The sequence below is a fragment of the Vicugna pacos genome, chromosome 3 (genome assembly GCF_048564905.1).
Source record: "Vicugna pacos chromosome 3, VicPac4, whole genome shotgun sequence".
NCBI classification, from domain to species: Eukaryota; Metazoa; Chordata; class Mammalia; order Artiodactyla; family Camelidae; genus Vicugna; species Vicugna pacos.
In genome coordinates, this window is record NC_132989.1 from 9,501,027 (window position 1) to 9,518,660 (window position 17,634).

General features: G+C 43.0%; 1 protein-coding gene and 1 long non-coding RNA gene across 10 annotated transcripts in view; one reads left to right on the top strand and one right to left on the bottom strand.

Annotated features, from left to right (window-relative positions):
• LOC140691163 (uncharacterized) overlaps positions 1-7,182 on the top strand; it is a 129,525-nt gene extending 122,343 nt beyond the window's left edge. The window contains exon 4 of the long non-coding RNA XR_012066683.1: positions 6,870-7,182. This is a non-coding gene — a long non-coding RNA (uncharacterized lncRNA). The remainder of the gene's footprint in view (positions 1-6,869) is intronic.
• SGCD (sarcoglycan delta) overlaps positions 1-17,634 on the bottom strand; it is a 1,022,496-nt gene that overhangs the window by 69,833 nt on the left and 935,029 nt on the right. For all 9 annotated transcript variants that reach the window (XM_072953966.1, XM_072953991.1, XM_072953973.1 and 6 more), the window contains one exon: positions 16,705-16,777. In XM_072953966.1, coding sequence (XP_072810067.1) covers positions 16,705-16,777 — 73 coding nt within the window. The remainder of the gene's footprint in view (positions 1-16,704; positions 16,778-17,634) is intronic.

The following is a 17,634-nucleotide window of genomic DNA, read 5'->3' on the forward strand; positions in this document are numbered from 1 at the left end:
ATACCATCATTTACTGGGCTTTGCCTGACAACTGCCCATAACTGGCTCCCTGCTGACACTCCCTGCCCATCCCAACCCCACCCCCACAACACCTCTTGTCTTTAGCTGGAGATGGTACCTAAGGTGGTAGCCGGGGCCATTCTGGGAAGTTACTGTTCTGCTCCCATGCACACAGGAGGCACACATGGTATTGAATTTCTACTTGTTTTTCCTTTGCTTATCTTTTATTAATGGGGGACTCAGTTAAGAACCTAAAAGGAAAGAGGGAAAATGATTTTTCCTTCCCTATACTATGTTCTCAACTTCCTTTCCCAGATCAAAAAGACTAAAAGCCTTTATAAATAAATGCAGTAGAAGGCATAGGAAATGTAATAAAGACAATGAAATTCCTTTTGTCCTCCAGCTGAAAGCAGACCCCTTTAGCATGGTGGTATGGTTTAGCAGGGAAAAAAAAGAGGCTGAAGTCAGGCAACGTGAAATTTTTTTCCCCTGCCTCCTCTAACATCTTTGCACAAGACTGTGAACCTCTGTGTCTCTGGTTCTGAAACCAGGTTACCCTAAAACTGAGTTCCCCTGCCAAGTTTATGATTAACCCCTCTACCCAAAACTGCTCCCTTTCTTTTCCTGAACCTGTTCCCTCAAGATGGATGAGTATCAAAGAAAAAGGGAGACTGAAACGGTATACAAGCCCCTTGTGTCCCTGTCCTTTGAAGTAAAAGGCTTTTGCTTTAGTCTCCCAGGCCTCCCTTGAGTCTCAACAGGCTGGCTCAAGAGTTAACAATTAGGAAAATGTGAAGATGTAGAAACAAAGAAAAGCTGTTGGGTTGGGAAACTGGTAACAATTTTAGACTATAAACCAGCTACCCAGGAGAGTCAGCGAACTCCCATTTCCCTGAAAGATACAGATGGAGGCCTGACACACATTCCTAAGTTGTTCTGACAGGAAGCAGACCCCCAGCAGAGAACTGCTGACTGCAAGCACGTAGACATGAAAGGGGCTGAAACCAGAAAGTTGATGATGCTTGAAACTTCGCCTTGATGCCAACCAATGTGAGAACTGTGCAGGAGCTGATCAAGCACCCTGCAACCCCTCCCTCACACTGCCTTTAACACCCCCTTCCCCGAAAGCCATCGGCGAGTTTGGGTCTTTTGATCATGAGCTGCCCATTCTCCTTGCTTGGTGCCCTGCAATAAACGCTGTATTTTCCTTCACCACAACCTGGGGTCAGTAGATTGGCTGTACTGCACACAGGGTGGGAGGACCCAAGTTTGGTTAGGTAACAGTTCCTCATCTGCAAAGGGACGATGTTTACAAGGCTTTCCCCCTGAGGAGCCTCTTCTGATGTGAGGACTACGAGATAAGACGCATAGAGGTGGGTGCTAGGCCTAGGGATGTGCTCCGTCAATGCTGATGACTTTGCTTGGGTAATCAAGGTCCCGCCTGCTAGAAGATAAACTCCGAGAGGGCAAGAAGCACAACCGTCTTGGTCATCACAGTATCCCTAGCGGACATGTCAGCTGTTTAGCAGGCACTCAAATCTTTGTGGAAGGAATGGGTTTATTTGGGTTCTAGCTATGTGCCCAGACTGGCAGATCCAGCTAGAACCCTGGTCAGCTGAAGTGTTCAAATTCTCATGGCAAATTTCATCTCAAAGACTTCTGGACGGCTTCCACTTGTGGGTGGCCCTCCAAGGCTGCTTCCCATTGTCCTACCTCATGGACTGTGTCTCTGGATCTTACAGTTTTCCAGTTAGATCACACGAGTATTGGTGAACCAAGGGGCCAGCACTGCTGACCTCATCTTGAGGTCTCAGGCTAAAACTCCTCAACTCTGTTTTAAGGGCTGCCCCAGAAGACCTGGGGAAACAGCATTCTGACCTGTGTGTTATTCATCCACTAGATTCATTAGTAGACTCTGCTCAAGTGACACCTGGGGTTTGCTTTTCATGGCCATGGGGGTGTCTACCTAACTGGTATTACCAAAGAGAATTAACTCTACTAGAAAATCACTGTAGCCACTATATCCTACAGACTAATCTTGCCCAGCAACAGGCTGCATGGAGGAAGCAAACACTCAATGACAGCAACCCATGGTTATGAGATAAAAATCCATCCAACGCACATGAAAAATAAGCACTCATCAAGGCCTTCGGGGGAAGAAAACAACATAACTCAGAACAGTGTACTTTACTGGAGGGTCTAAAACTTTATGGACAGATGTCAAAAGAAGTGGGCAAGCTCTAGAATGATACAAAAGAGTCAGTGTGAAAATTTTTCAAAAATGAAAACCTCATTAGGTTTATGATCTCACTTTCTTGCTAGAATTATGAGACAGCCATTGATTCCTGGTAGCGGCTGGCAAAGGGGTTAAAAGGTACCCAAACCAGGCTTCTTGTATCTGGGATTTTCTGCTCAGTCAGGTCCTTGAGGGAAGCTAGTCTAAGCCTGTGTCGCTCCCATAAATGGCTGAAGGAGCCAAGAGGGAGGGAGTATTTGGTCACTATGGTGCTGGAGTTAATTGATGTTAAACTGTTTAGGTACTTAAATGGTATTCTTTTCCCCTTTTAAAACAGCATTTCTTATCACTGTCACTCGCTGAATTAAAGTCAGAAAAAGATCCAAAGCTCTTTGTGTGAGTTCTCAATACACTCATCTCTTCATCCACAACCACAATGCTGACCACTTACTTCATCTTGTCTGTGTAACTCTTCCTTAGGACAAGGTTTGCCTCTCTCACGGCTTAACAGAGACCGCACAAGCCTTTGCTATGAGACAATTTCAAAAGCCGGGTTAAAGTTCACTTTTAATTTGGGGCAAATTCATCGGCTCATGTTTGTTTTATTGTTGTCTTGACTGCACTGATTTGTACACAAAAGATCTGCTGACCATACTCTCTGAGGCACAGGTTGTACCAAAACTGCCCCATCACTGGGACATTCCTGGACCATAACCAAGGAGTAATAATCTGTCGCTCCAACAGCAAAGGCCCCAGGACTAACATTTAAGTCCTAAGTTGTAGGTGATGCACGAAGTAATTCACATACGTCGTGCCATCAAGCGTTCACAAGTCGCTCTGAGGTGCTGCTGTCCTTATCTCCTGAGGAAACTGCGACAGAAAGACGGTTTAAAACCTTGCCCAGAGGCCCCCGGTGGGTGGTGAAACCAGGCTCCAGAGTCTGGCGGTCTGACTTGAGAGCTCTGTCCCTAACTTTTACTCCGCGCTGCCACCAGTGTCAGAGATTCCGCGAGATCTCAAAATCTGACTGAGCCCTGAGAAAGGACAGAATCTTCTCGTTATGCCAAACAGAGAGCTGTCACGTATTAAGCCCCCAGTCTCCCCATCTGTACAATGGGGATGAAGTCCACCCCTTTTATCCAACTTCAGGGAGATTTTAAGAGGGGGGTTTGTGAAAATGCTTTGGAATTTACAAAGCACTTGAAAAATGTGAATTGTTCTTCCAACACCCATAGTATAAGGACAAGGGATTAATCGATGCCAGTCATAGATTCTGTCCTGCAACTCCCCAATGAATACAAGAACTTTTCAAGGAATTTAAACTTAATGAAAGATTTCTGGTAAAAACCTATCTGTGAGCAGCACTTTGAAGCCCGAATCTTAGAATCTTCCTATCAGAGCAGATCTGAAAGGTCATTTAGTGAAAATCTTTTCTCCTTCTGCTGCCTGACACACCCCTGCAACAGCCCTGACGTGATGTCTCCCTTATCTTCAGTGTCTCAGTCGCGGGAAGCTCATTACTATCAAAGGAGGTAACTGACCACTTCACAGACAATTCAAAACCACTTTCTTATACTGCTCTATCTTATTTTTGGCTCCATCGCCCTCACTCCTTAGCCATTTGGGGTCATCAGAATAAAGAGCAAAATTCTCTTTTTGAAAGAATATCATACCTCACACAAAGAAGGGGAAGTGTGCCTTTGCCAGTTCACTTAGTCACTGCCCGGCTCAAGCTATGAGACTGTTATGTGACAGGAGGCAAAAAACTTCCGTACATCTTTCGCTAAGAACTGACTTCTAGCTTTAGAACGAGCCCCTGAAATCCTCAGTGTATTGTAATAGCTCCTCAAGCGCCAAGAGGAGGATGTATTCGGTCCATCGTGGTTGCGTCTCACAAATGGTGCTCACGGAGCAGCCCAGGCATTAGCAGGGCCGGGTAATCAGAAGCCCAGTGCCTCCTGCTCTCCATGTTGATCCTGCTCATCCTGCACACTTTACAGACATCTGCATTCAAATGCTGAAGGGCATTTTCTTCATCTCGCAAAGAGCCTTCCATGAGGACCGGAGGGAGAACCACAAATGGATAGACAGATGCATCATGTTAAGAAGGGTGTCAACACTTCCCTTGAATCAGTACACAGTCAATATTCTCCACCATGAATAACTAATGAGCTCCTCAACGTCTCCCCTCAGATGTCATTGCAAAAATCTATCTGAGGAATGTCATCTGCACTTAATGAAGGGACAAGCATCATAATGAAGTTTTAAGCTATTTCTTCAGCATGAAGCTGCCACGGAGTGCGAAATGACTGTAATTCACACTTTTAAGACCCTGCATTTATTGGAATCTATTTCCCATCAAGGTTAGGGGTATGGTGCTTGGATTATCAAAGGATTCAAATTCCTCTGTGCTTTGTTATCCAGAGTGAGAGTGCCTGAGCTCAGATACCAGGCAAGGAAAATTATCTTGAATGAGTCAGGTTGTATTTTTGAAAAAAATCCAATGACCTGGAAACTCATCTTCCTTTGGGAATAGGAGGCGATGATGAAATGCAGAACTGGGTGAAAGGGGACTTGATCCTTCTGTGAATTAGGATAACTGGGGTTGGGAAAATAAATAGGGACTAGACGCTTCTCATTAAGCAAAGTTCTACTGGAGTGTGTCTACTGCAGAAGCTATGGGCAAAAAAGATATCTAAAGTTTTAAAGTTGCTTGTAAAAGAAAGACTAGATTATTCTCTGTGGAAATGACTTAGTATGGCTGGAAGAAAGACTGGCGTGGGCTAAATAAGCATGTGGCCAAAATGAGAGACTCCAGGAGATTGTGATGGCTCTCCTTTACAAACAAATGTAAAAGAGGCAGTTACTTCGTGGGCAATGACAAACATGGACGACACCTGAGCCAGTGCATCCAAAAATGAAGACGTGTAGTGGGTATGCGTGTTTGTGACAGGCAGACCAGTATGAGCCTGGGGTGTGCCAAAAAGGATTTCCTTAGGAAGGGAAGTTTAGAGTGAGAGTTAGCACGTTGATCGCTCGCTGTGAATCGGGTGTCCCTGAGGAAACGCAACTGTCACTCAGATTTGGGTGACATGGCGGAACAACGTGTTAAAGGATGAACAGGATGATTCAGAAAGAAGAGAGAAGACTGTTTCAAAAAAAAGAGACCAGCAAGGCTCTAAGTGATGCCTCTAAGGCACTGTAGAGGGAGCAAAGTAGGGGGAGAATGGTTGTAGCCTGCAAATTGAGGAGGCTTCCGGTTAAACAGTGAACTCAACCCAAGTCTACCTCTGCTTCTTCCTGAAATGCTAATGCAATGACAATAAATGGGCCCAAAAAAGGCACAAATCCACAAGGATAAAGAAAAAGAGAAGCAGGGCATAGGAGCGGAAGAAATCACCCCAAAATATACCTCTTTGGCGTAAGGATTATTTTAGGCTGATTATTTTTAAGAAAGAGCAGACAAGGGAGAAGCTCTGAAACCAAGCAGATGTTACTCTTTTGTAAGAGATATTTACATTTTTAATGGAAATCTCCATTTGCAAGGGGTCTCCCTCTCTGCATCAGGAAGAAAAAGACAACTGAACTTCTAGAAACTCTTATCAATGTAGGAGGCAATGATTTAAATCTGCCTAATAACTTTACCCTACTTTCCTGTGCTTTTCTTGGTAACCTCCCCAAACTGGCCTCCTCCCCTGAACCCTCTCTCCCAAATCTTTTGTTTTTAGCGAGAGATAATATTTATGGTGTTGGCTTGGGCTATTTTGGGGGAGTTACTCAGTTTTTCTTGGTATCTCCCAAGTATACAGGACATATACATGTCATTAAACTTTTTCTCCACTATTAATCCGTCTTTTATTAGAAAAGTGTCTCAGCCAAGAACCTAGAAAGGGAGGGGGAAAGTTACTTTTGCTCCCCTACGGTTTTGGCGACCTAGATCTGAGATACCGTACTTGCTCTGGAGCTGGTGGATGAGATCCTGGAAAACTGGGGTAAATGGGAGAAGCCTAAGGATTTCTACCAAGATCAGCTCTCCCGGGTTTCTCTCTGTAATGCTCTGAGGTCCAGAGAGGAAGGTAAACATTTTTTGTCCCTTCCTTTTCACGTTTAGATCAGCAGGAGAAAATATTCGTGTGAGTAAGTTCCTCAGGTCTAGCAACTTTGGTAAAGATTTGTTAGGAGAACTTTTATTTTCTAACGGTCCTCTTCCTCCCAGCAGTGGTCATTTTTTTTCTCTTTTCCCTGTCTTTTGTGTCATTCATCACAAGGGGGAGAACCATAGGTATGCGTCTTGTTCACTGTCTCAAGAGCCTGGCTTTGTCACCAGTGAGAATATTCTCTCTGGTCTCCGTCAGCCAGAGGATACATGTTCTGGGAAGCAGGTCTGTGGATCCAAGAAGCAGCAGCCTCTTGGTCCGACTGTGCCAGTTCTCAGGAGGTTTGTCATAAGGGGTCTCAGTCCATAATGAAAGCAGCTCTTTGGCTCCTTTCATGTCCACCCACTTCTGTCCCCCTGTAACCCGAACGTACCTAAGCATAGAAATGTGATCATTAAGTAATTGAAACTAACTCCTCACTTATGCTCTCCTGAATGTACATCATGCCTTGTCTAACCCGTTGATTCTTTTCCTAGATAAAAAGAAGGATGGAGAATTAAATCGTTAAGGAATGATTAGCTCTCACCCCTCAACAGCCCCCTTAGCAATCCTGCAGGCAGATCACGGGGCAAGACAACATCTGAAGAGAGAGTCCGCCAGCCTGAACGCAATGGAGAAGGATGCAGAACCCAACCTCCAGCCTCACTGATTCACTCAGATTCTTGCCCAAGTTTTTACCCTCTGAAATCTGTCATAGCTGAGCAGAATCTTTGGAGGTAGTCTCTAGACATGAGTCCACAATTTCCCCAGATTGCTGGTTTTTCTGATTAAAGTACTTTCCTTTCTACTGACACTTGCCCCTCAAATTATTGGCTTTTGTGTGGTAAGAATCTGAACCCAAGTTCAGTAACAATAAAGGGCCTTTACTGTCTTAACTTTTGTTGCCTTGTTGGTACAGACAAGTCCCATCCCAGTGGCGTCTGCCTGGTGTCTAAGATTAGTGGGTCTGTGGTTGGAGGCTTTTCATGTCCTCATGGGAAGCCAGACACACTGTTTTTCACTACTCTGTTCTTATTGCCTGTGGCAATGAAGTCTTTGCAGAGGGAGAAACAAAACTAAGAAAAGTCTGGAAGGAGGCAGAAGGGTAATGGGAGACAAGAGGTCCAGGGCATCACACAGGGCCAGATCAGCCCCTTTTAGGTTGTGTGTAAATGTTTTTGTTCGTCTTCAAATCAGTGGGAGCCACTGAAGGACAGAAAACAAAGGCGTGCTGGTTAGCACAACATGGCATATAATCCATGGCCAGGAAGTCAGGCAAATTTATCTAGTTCTTTCTAAGCCCCAATGGTCTTACTTCCACTTATATTACAGTTGGTCCTTGAACAACACGAGTTTTATGTGCACGAGTCCACTTCCAAATGCATATTTTTCAGTAGTAAACCCTATAGTACTACCTAGTCCATGGTTAGTTGAACCCACAGTTCTGGAGGACCGACTATAAATTATACACAGATTAATCCCCACGTTCTGGATTAAGAAAACACATGACATCCACTGGCTGTTCCTTTTTTTTAAAAAATTACCTCTAGTTCTCAACTTCAGGTAAAAATTGTTGTCAGCTTGTTTCTCTAAACTCCCATGACTCTTTGTTTTGAAAAGGTTATAATTGGAATAAAACAAGGCTGGCTTCAATCCAGGATCATGAAGGGTGTAATTAAACAAGATTTTCTGTCTATCCGCGCAGCAGGGCCATTCTACTGGGGGGAAAAAAGGAGAAATTCAAAAGCAATTGTGTGTTTTCCAAGAATAATAGAACAATCTACCCCACACACTTTCCATAATAAATGGCAGCTGCTGACATTTGAATCAAAATAAAAACTGTAATAAAGTCACGGAGCTCTATTTTGAGGCAGAAGGTAGCCCCACGCAGGAATCTGGGCAGATATATACACATGCCCACTCCACTCAAAGGCTGAGAGGTTAGCATATGATGTCATGCCTGCCCTGACAACATGGATAAAAGTGAAATTTTATATATCCTTCCCAGTTGTGGTTTTATTTTTTGAATAATTTTTTTTTCACATTTTAAACTGCAATGTTTAAAAAGTAAAGGATGAGATTTTCATTTTTAAATAAAAGCCACTTGTCTTAGACAATAATAACAGTATGTCATGCTGCCTCTGTCAAATACAGACAAAAACGGGCTGGCCCTTAAGGGACATACATCCGGTCGCTGCACATGGCTGATGGTTCTAGCTTTAGTAGATAGTTGAGAAATGATTTTGAGAGTGAGGACTGAAACATTTTGGTTATTAAGGCACTTCCCCCAGTATCTTATTGGTTTAAAAAAGTAAAACTCCAAGACCGCTTTTGGGGAGTAGGTTGAAAACATCCTATCTGGACCACAATTCCAGTTGGTTCTTGCTCAAGACTTGCAGAGGAATCAGCATCACTAATCACAGGGACCTGATGATGGATCCTGAAAGCGTTTTGTCCTTTTGTTCACATCACACCCAGCGGTCACTACAAGACAGCAGGGAAGACTCACGGCCTTTGAAGCTTGGCAAAGTCATGGAAGATATTTTGTGACTAGCATGACGCCCAGTATTGCAGGCTGGCCTGTGTACAAACCACATTCATCCAGGAAAGCAAATGGTATTTCTTCATTGTTCTTACCTGACTTAATTTTTTGCTCAAACTTATCCTTATGGATTATTGGGGAGGGAGGACATTAATCTATTCTGGCATCCTCTCTGTAATTGAAAAGTTTCAACTTTCTCATGAGGATATATAACTAGTCTCACTTTTCCTCTCCGTCTTTAGGATGTCATTATGGCTGTGAGGGAAGAGGACTTTTGTGACCTTGTGGTGATAGGAACAGACGAAGTTCTGATTCCCGGAGATGTCGTTCTAATCTGCATCAGGCTAGCAGCTCACGCCCAAGTCCTCAAGGGTGAATGCTCTCTGTGCTTCCCCCGTACCCACGGAGTCAGGCCTGAATGGCGTTGGTAGACTCTGAGGTCTGGGCATGTCTCCCACTGCACCTCCAAACTGGAATGCCTCCTTGGTAGCCCTCAGCCCTACTGCAGAGAAGCTCCCCAGGACTGGCCAGCCTTCGCCATCAGTTATCCATCTGCACTCCTTAACACAACAGCACACGGACACTTTCACCAACCTGCCCTTCCCCCACCGTCCTCCTCCCAGGAATTGAAGGATTCAAGAGTACTGACCCAGGTCCTCTCTTCCCCTCTACACAGGGGGTTGTGAGACCACCCTTCAAGCTGGCTTCCTCCTAGAATCCCAAATAAAAATGCACAATGGCCTTTTTGCTTTAGACTTTCCTATGTACAACCTATGTAATGGTTTTCTTCTCCCCATGACTCAAAGATGAAAGGTCATCAGGACACATATTTCACCAGCGGCTCGCCCTACATCCTGTCCTCGTCTTCCCACAACTCACCAGAGACCAGAAGAGACAAGCCTTCCACTTCCTCTTCCTGTCTGAATGGGACTTCCCCTGTGTGCTAGCCTCAGCTTCCCCTCTGATGTTCTCTGCCCTCTAAGCCTCCCTGGCCTCTAATGTCAGAATCAGAATAAGGGGAAAGTTGGGAGTTCGAGATTTGCAGACACTAAGTAATATATAAAAAAATAGATAAACAACAAGTTTATACTGTATAGCACAGGGAACTATATTCAATACCTTGTAGTAACTAATGGTGAAAGAGAATATGAAAATGAACACATGTATGGTCCTCTATGACTGAAATATCATGCTGTACACCAGATACTGTCACAACATTGTAAACTGACTTATTTCAATTAAAAATATATACATATATATAAAAGAATACACAGAGGAAAGGAATACAGACACACAGATTTAATACCTTTAAAATACAATCTCTGTCACACGTCTAACGTAAGAGCTTTCCATAAACAGGCAAAGGGAAAGATGGAAATGCCTCAAATATGAAGTGTCACTCTTCCTTTACCCCTTTTGGTTCTCCTTTTATACAGTAAGAAAACCATGGTGACAAGGACACCTGGAGAAAGGCTGGGGGTAAGGGAGAAAAAGGAAATATGCAGATTAATTCAAACTATTGTACTGATTTTAATAGAGAAAAAAGAAGAATGGCAGCACGTTGGAATATAGAACGGAGAGAGAGAGAGAGAAGAGGGGCATACACGGTACTGAGTGGTCTGGGAAGATGAGCAGTGTGTATTCGTTTTGGGATTTCAAAGAGGACAATCTTAAAGTCAAGTGGACCTTATGAAGCCCTAGCCTGTGGCTTTCAGATCTTCATTTTTTTCTTGGCAGTCACTATAGGATGCGGGAAGACAAGAGTTGTGATGTGGCCACTAGCATTCTTGGCAAATTAGAAAATGGAAGCAAAACAATGACACGTTATGTAGTTACACGAGGCTGCCTTCTACTCTGTGACTACAAGTTCTTACATCCCTTCTTCTACAGAAATGCAGTTAATAGTAGATGGAGTTACCCAGTAGTCTTTTGTTTTTGTCCTTAAATGAGAAACAACTGCTGGTCACCATGATTTGACGGAAACTTTTTCGGGGTTGAAGAAATATAAGACCCTGGGAACTCCTGTCTGAGTTCTTGAGCCCCAGGAAAGAGAGCTGCGTGCCCCTCCTCCCAAGAACGAACACGTGCTGAATTCACCTTCACTGAGCTGCTCCGCTGTTCCAGGCCCTGGGCTGGGAGAGCTTAAAAGACTTGCCCAAGGTCACAGAGCAGACAGGCGCCGGGTCCAAGGTCAAATCCAACACCCTCAGAGCCCCTCGTGACCAGCATGGACACTGCTTCCCCACTATTCTACTGTGTAAGGCCCTTGAGTGAGTAACTGCACTATTATTTGGCCCACTCTATGTTTTTTCAGTTCTTCTTTGAACCACGTCACTATTCATGCTATATCATCCAATCACCCTATATCTCATACAAGCAAAACAAAACTGAAAAAAAAAAAACAACTGAGTCTAAGTATATGGAGTTGGGGGGTGGAAGGGAGGGAAGAGGAAATCAAGAAAATTACAGAACGTGTCTGCAAAATGTTTAAAAGGGAGAGGACTTACAGATTTGTCCCACAATGCAATGGCCGCACCTACCAGGTACCCACCGCTACAGAGCTCAACATACAGCTTCTCTTGGCTCCTCCCTCCCGCACTCCCACCTGCTCTTCCTCTGGGTCTCTCTGTCTACCTTTCTCTCTCGTTACATCTGTGTGCGTGTAAATTTTTTTTTCAAATCTGACTGTCGATCCACTGCTTTCGGTATTGTGAAGTTTGAAGAGGTCAAAGAAGGGGAGGACGATTACCAAGCCTCTAATTAACTGAACCCTGAAACTCTGACAGACTGTTCTGATCCCGTGAATTTATAAACCACTGAGAATCAATAAATATTGAGTTGGCTCTAGACACTAAAGTAAACTTAAAGAAAAATTTGTTTCTGGCAACTTGTAGGAGCCTTGTGTAATCCTTGCTTCCCTATGATAATATACATGACCTTTGAATTCACACATTTCCTAAGGAGTCAGATCTAGTAACCACCCACCTCTTAAAAAAAAAATCTTCCAAGTGTCCGGGTGCATTATTAAGAGTAATAGATCCATCTTAGAATGTTTCAGCTATCATTAAAACTCTGGTAGTGTTAAGGGGAAAAATAAACAGTAACAAAGAAATGCCTTATTTCTTTGTGGCTACAGAATGGTTTTGGTATCAGTGAATCTTTCAGTTCTGAATTACGTTATGTAGCACTTTTTGAAACTCGTAACCATCTCTAATCTTTTGGGACCATATTTGAAACTGCCTTCAACGCAATTTATTAAAGAACCCAGTTGTCATAAGGAAATCACAAACTCTCATGTTAATAAATAACATGGCAACATTCCTGGGAGCTACAGAAATATGGTGGGCTATTCGCCTCTACATTAAAAGGCCACAGCAAACATGCATTTTTAAATTTCAAGGCCTACTTTGAGTTTTATCTTTTCCCTTCTTGCCCTAAAATGCCACTTCCTTTGGGCAGCCTTCTTTGACTCTCTTAGGTAGATTCTGTCATCCTCTGTGTTTCCTCTGACTTGGTTCATACGTCTGTTCTATCTCATGATCTCCTACTTTGGGGTTCCTTTCTGTCTCATGCTCCTTAACTATAAATCAGTTGAGCACTCATGTATCTCCACATTGCAAGTATTTAGCACACGCCTGGACTCTTCACAAGTGTCAGACAATACTTGGCAAACAGTTCCTGATATGTAAGGAAATGGAAAATCAAGTCACCACTCTTGTTAAAATTGGACACAGGGAAGAAGCACACGCATGCATCAACTGATGAAGAGGTCTTTCATGTAGACCTCTTGGGTCCTTGCTCTTCCGTGGCTCCTTCCAAGCTTTTGGTGATATTTAGGGGAACAGAGCTGGCTCTCTGTGGACGTTGGTCTATAAAACATTCTCCCCTTCTTTTTATTTTTTTTCCCACATTTGTCATGGGCTTATGTCTGGGAAATAGGATTTAATAGTTTAACATTTCCTATTCTGGTAAGATCAGAATCCTACAAGGAGACTCCACAGTTGAAAAGAATCCTTAGAGCAAGGTAGACATTCAAAGGTAGCCTCTGTTCTTATAGAAAATACATATGTAATACTGAATGACCTATTTCCAGTCTCAGATAATGCACAGCCTGAGATCAGGGATTTTTCCATTTGTCTTTATATAGACTCCAGGAAACAAACAAAACAAAACAAAACACTAGTGAACAAGTGAACATTTAAAACATTCACATCTTAAGGTCATGAATTTATTCAAACCCAGTTTCCCATTCAAAGTTAGCTTTTCTTATTTCAAGGGATAGCTGTAATATCCAGTATGTTTTCAAGTACAGTCTTGAGTCTAGAGTCACATCATTATTTCAGAACTGCCCTGCAGGGGCAGAGTCTACAAACATGCCTGAGTTGAGAGTGTTGTGCGCAGACCTTGCTAACGCTCCGTATTTGTCTGGGGAGAAACAACCCTCTTTTGTGATTTTCAGCTCAATTCTGGATTATTTACAAGCTTCTTAAGCAAACACTGCAAGTAAAGTAACTATAGTAACTCTGAAAGGAAAATCAGTGAGCCAAAACTCGAGCAGAGGGGAAGCTACCGTTCCTTAGCTGAGAGTTGAGGTCTTCCAGAAAGAAATGTCAGAGGCCTAAAATCGGCTTGACCTTAACAAACAAGGAAATAAAAGACAAGAAGAGAACAAACAAAACCTCCAGCAGCCAAGCCAAGACAGGGGTTTAAGGAAACCAAAGACCCCAACAGAGCAGGTCTCTGAAATACGTGCTGTTTTTCTCACGTTTGCTTACCTGGGTCAGTGCAGGGCAGGGATGGATGTTTAAGTTTTGCCTGTTTATTTTAGAAGTCAGTCTAAATATAAATAAGCTGTGGTCTTTAACTCTGTTTGTTTCCCGTTAACAAGTAAGACCAAGAAAGTCTGGGTACACAATGTTATTTAAAAAAACCAAAAAACTCTCATCTAAAACATTCCAGCTGAATTGCAGTGGGAGTTTTAAAGATCCATGAATTCATCTCTCAACAAATACCTTTTCTGTTAAACTCCATTTTATATACTTTTTAACCTAGAAGACATTCAGGTGGTGGCACCCTTTTAAACAAATCTTGCGTAAAATAGGAAATTATAGGACTATGATGCTAATTTCGCAGTTGTGATAAATTTATCACGGTTATGTAAGATGTTAACACTAGAGGACACCAGGTGAAGGGTCCATGGGAATACTTCGCATGAATTTTGCAACTCTTCCTTTAAAATTATTTAAAAATTAAAAAAAAATATACAGGGATTCACAGCTCAGAACCTGAAGTGACCTGACTTCTTACAGACAGCAGAGTGCAAGGATGAGCTCAAGGCCACACAGCAGGTTCCTGAGTCCCCGCTCAGTGCCCTTTCCCGCGATGGCACTGTCACCAAGGGGTGCCCTGTTTGTGCTTCACCTGAACAGTTCACTCAGCCCTCGGTACAAGTCCATGAAGCTCCCTCAGATTTCTCTACTTTCCTAAGCTCGGAAGACACACCAGCATGAACGTGCTGGATCAGTAAAACGGATCCAACCATCAAGCCAGAGGCCAAAAGACTTAGTCACCAAGTTCATTACCTATTTACTCAATATCAATCAACAGCCCAGAGTAAAACGCGGCATCCGCTAAATGACAAATGTGAAACAACCACAGACATGCTGGTCTGGGCTAACCTATCAACCACATATGATGATCCTTTTGATTGGTCAGAAATTCTGCCACAAAGTGTCATTTTAAGAAAAAAAAATTGCAGAAGGGTGAAGGGATTAAACGATTACCTTCTAAAAGGCTCCTGACTCAGTTCAGGCTATGAAGCCTCAACACAACTTGAACTGGAGCAAACAAAAGACCAGTTTTAGAATGACACACTAAAATCTTCATATGCTTCCTCTAAGAACATTTTATTTCCAGCCTCCTTGGAATATGCCTGTCATTTTAGGATCAGTGATGGAAATGGGACAACTTCCTCAAGTCTTTATTTCACGGCACTAGACTTAGAAGACTTACTTGTAAATTTCAGAGGTTTAATTTCCTGGAGAAAGTTTCCCTGTTTCCATAGGCTGCGTACAGAGGACAGTTGAAGTGCATCTAGAGCATTCTATGAGCAAGGACTCTGTCCTGTGTTCTCCAGGACACGGGTCCCTACAGTGGGCTGATGCTTGGAGAGTCCATTACGAGCTGCGTTTGTTTTTACCTATAGAAGGTGTATTTTTCTGTTTAAAGCAGAGTTAGCCTAAATCCTTTACTCTTCTATTTCCCAGGTCCTCCAGGTAACAGAGAATTTGTTTCACAGAAAAAAAATTCTGGACTATATTTAGAGTTCAGCTTCTTTTAGACAGCACTTATCTTTGGGCTGATCACCACAAATTTTTGACTACTTTTGTTAAAAAAAAAACAAAAAACAAAAAACAATCTGCTCCTAAGAAGGACTGACAAAAGAAAGGGAACTAGACGGCCCGTCATCTTGGCGGGAAAGCTCTGACACCCCAGGCACGGGGATTCTGCGTCTTCTCAGGGAATCAGCCCCCTCAGCTTTTCCTGGGCGGATGCGCTTAAAAGATTTCAGCTTTGACACGTAATATGAAACAGAGGATCTAGGTTTCTGAGAGCGAGGTAACTTCTGGCATCTGGAAGCCGTGGTGAAAACCGTTATTCTAGTAAAATGTAAGATGTTGCGGTGTGGTGTGTCATCTTAAAAACACAGCCCACTGTATATGGGATTTTGCTAAGAGAAGGTTCTCACTCCCTGCCAATTACCCTCTGCCTTTGGCCCGATCTATTTCCCTACACTCCTAAAGGCTTAGAGGCTTTGCAAGAATGCTATGACTTTGTAATGAGGTGAGAGATTCTCCACTTACTGAGGGCGTGTTTCTGCTTAGGGAAAACACAAGCTCCAACGTGTAGGCTGCTGTTTTAGTAAAACAGAGTTCTTGGGACTGCGTTGTGAAAGAGAATAGATGACGTGTGGAATACAGATACATCTGCTTACAGTTGGTGTCTTAATGAAAGAGTTATTCGGGACTATTTATGATGGTTTATGATTGGTTTGAATTAAAAGAACTGCGAGAAATAAAGAAAGCCAATATTCACTGAATTCTTCCCAGCTATACGTACACAGTAAATGAAGCTATTAAAAAAATGAAGTTATATTTGTATCATACCATTCTAGGGGGCCGCGGGTGGTTCTTTGGTGACAGGAATGCTTTTTAGGCTATGTCTCTGTCTATTTGACTGTCTGCACACCTACTGTTCCTTTTTGTTTTCCGCATTTGCTGGTGGTAAGTACACAGCATCGCAGAGTACTTTTCCGCTAAAAGCAGCACACTTACGGGTAACTGACTAATGCCAGCACGTGGAGTAATCACAGAAGGTCGTTTTAGTACCAGATCATTCCAGACAATGGAGAGCTTTTCACAGAAGTTCGATTTCTCTTAAACACCACTTTTCTTTGGGCTCATCAGCACCAATCACTGACTAGTTCTCTCAACTGGACAGGTTCTTGGGCGCCACAAAATACAACAGGAAGTAAACACTGCAAATGAAAGAATCCTCAATCTCACAATTACAAGGCTGGTGACCTCCTCCTTCAAACTCCATTTTAAGACCTTAAAGTCCTTAAGAAAGTTTTCTCTTGGTTGTAAGTTATCTTCACACCCTTCTACCCTCTCTCAATTTACATATTCATGACGCTGTTACATTATAGATATTCAAAACAGATCATCAACCAGCAGCACAGAGAAAGGAAACAGCCACTTCAACAATGCAAACCATAGTCAGAAATTTACCTTAGTTCCTTGAAGGGGTCTGCCCTGACATTAGGTGTCTCTATGGATTTAGGGAACACTGTGCCCTCTGCTCCTGTAAACAAAAGAAAAAGCAAACACAGGTTGGAGAGTTGGCCGTGTCACCTCGGGGCACAGTCAGCACATTGAATGGCACTAAATGCAGTGAATCCTGCACACAACCCAATCCACACACATTCTGCCACTGGCTCGAGGGCAGGGCTCCGTGAAAGGGGAGCACTCAATCAACCCATGCAAACAGGCTTCAAAAGAACAAGAAATTTCTTTTGAAAGCGTTCTTGCTGAGATCAGAGTGAGGTCATGAGGCAAGCTGCGTGTTGGCTTCAAAAAACAAAAAAAAATGCCTAGAAATGGCCTGGTCTGACTCTTGTCTCTCATACACTGTTAATCATCACCCAACCGGAAATATTTTCAAAACCAGCAGCTGATGCTCCGTTATTACAATGCAGGGCACAAATCATGCCACACACACAACATCTAAGCGGTGTGCTAGATGGTGGAGACTACTGTGAGAATGCCAGGTATTTGCTTAATGACAATTAAAGCAAAGGTTTTCCAGTCAATCACGTGCCACACTATTATCCTGAAAAGTTAGACAAAACAGAACACTCCGAAAGATCATCTGAAGCCCAGTGATTTTATGGTTTGAGTATTAACACTGATCCCCAATCCAATCTTGACATTTAGCTCCTGACCTGGCTATAAGCATTTATCTCTACAACTTGTCAGTACCAGCTGAACCTTTCCAGCCATAAAGGCTGATTATCTGATTTGTCTGCTCCCCAAATGTCTTCAAATCATTTAAGCCTCAGTTTATCACAGACAATTGCACTGGATTCGCTTTTTCAATTAAACTTAGCTAGGCAGCATCCTATACTTTGAAGTAAAGGTTTTATTTATTAAATTTTCTTT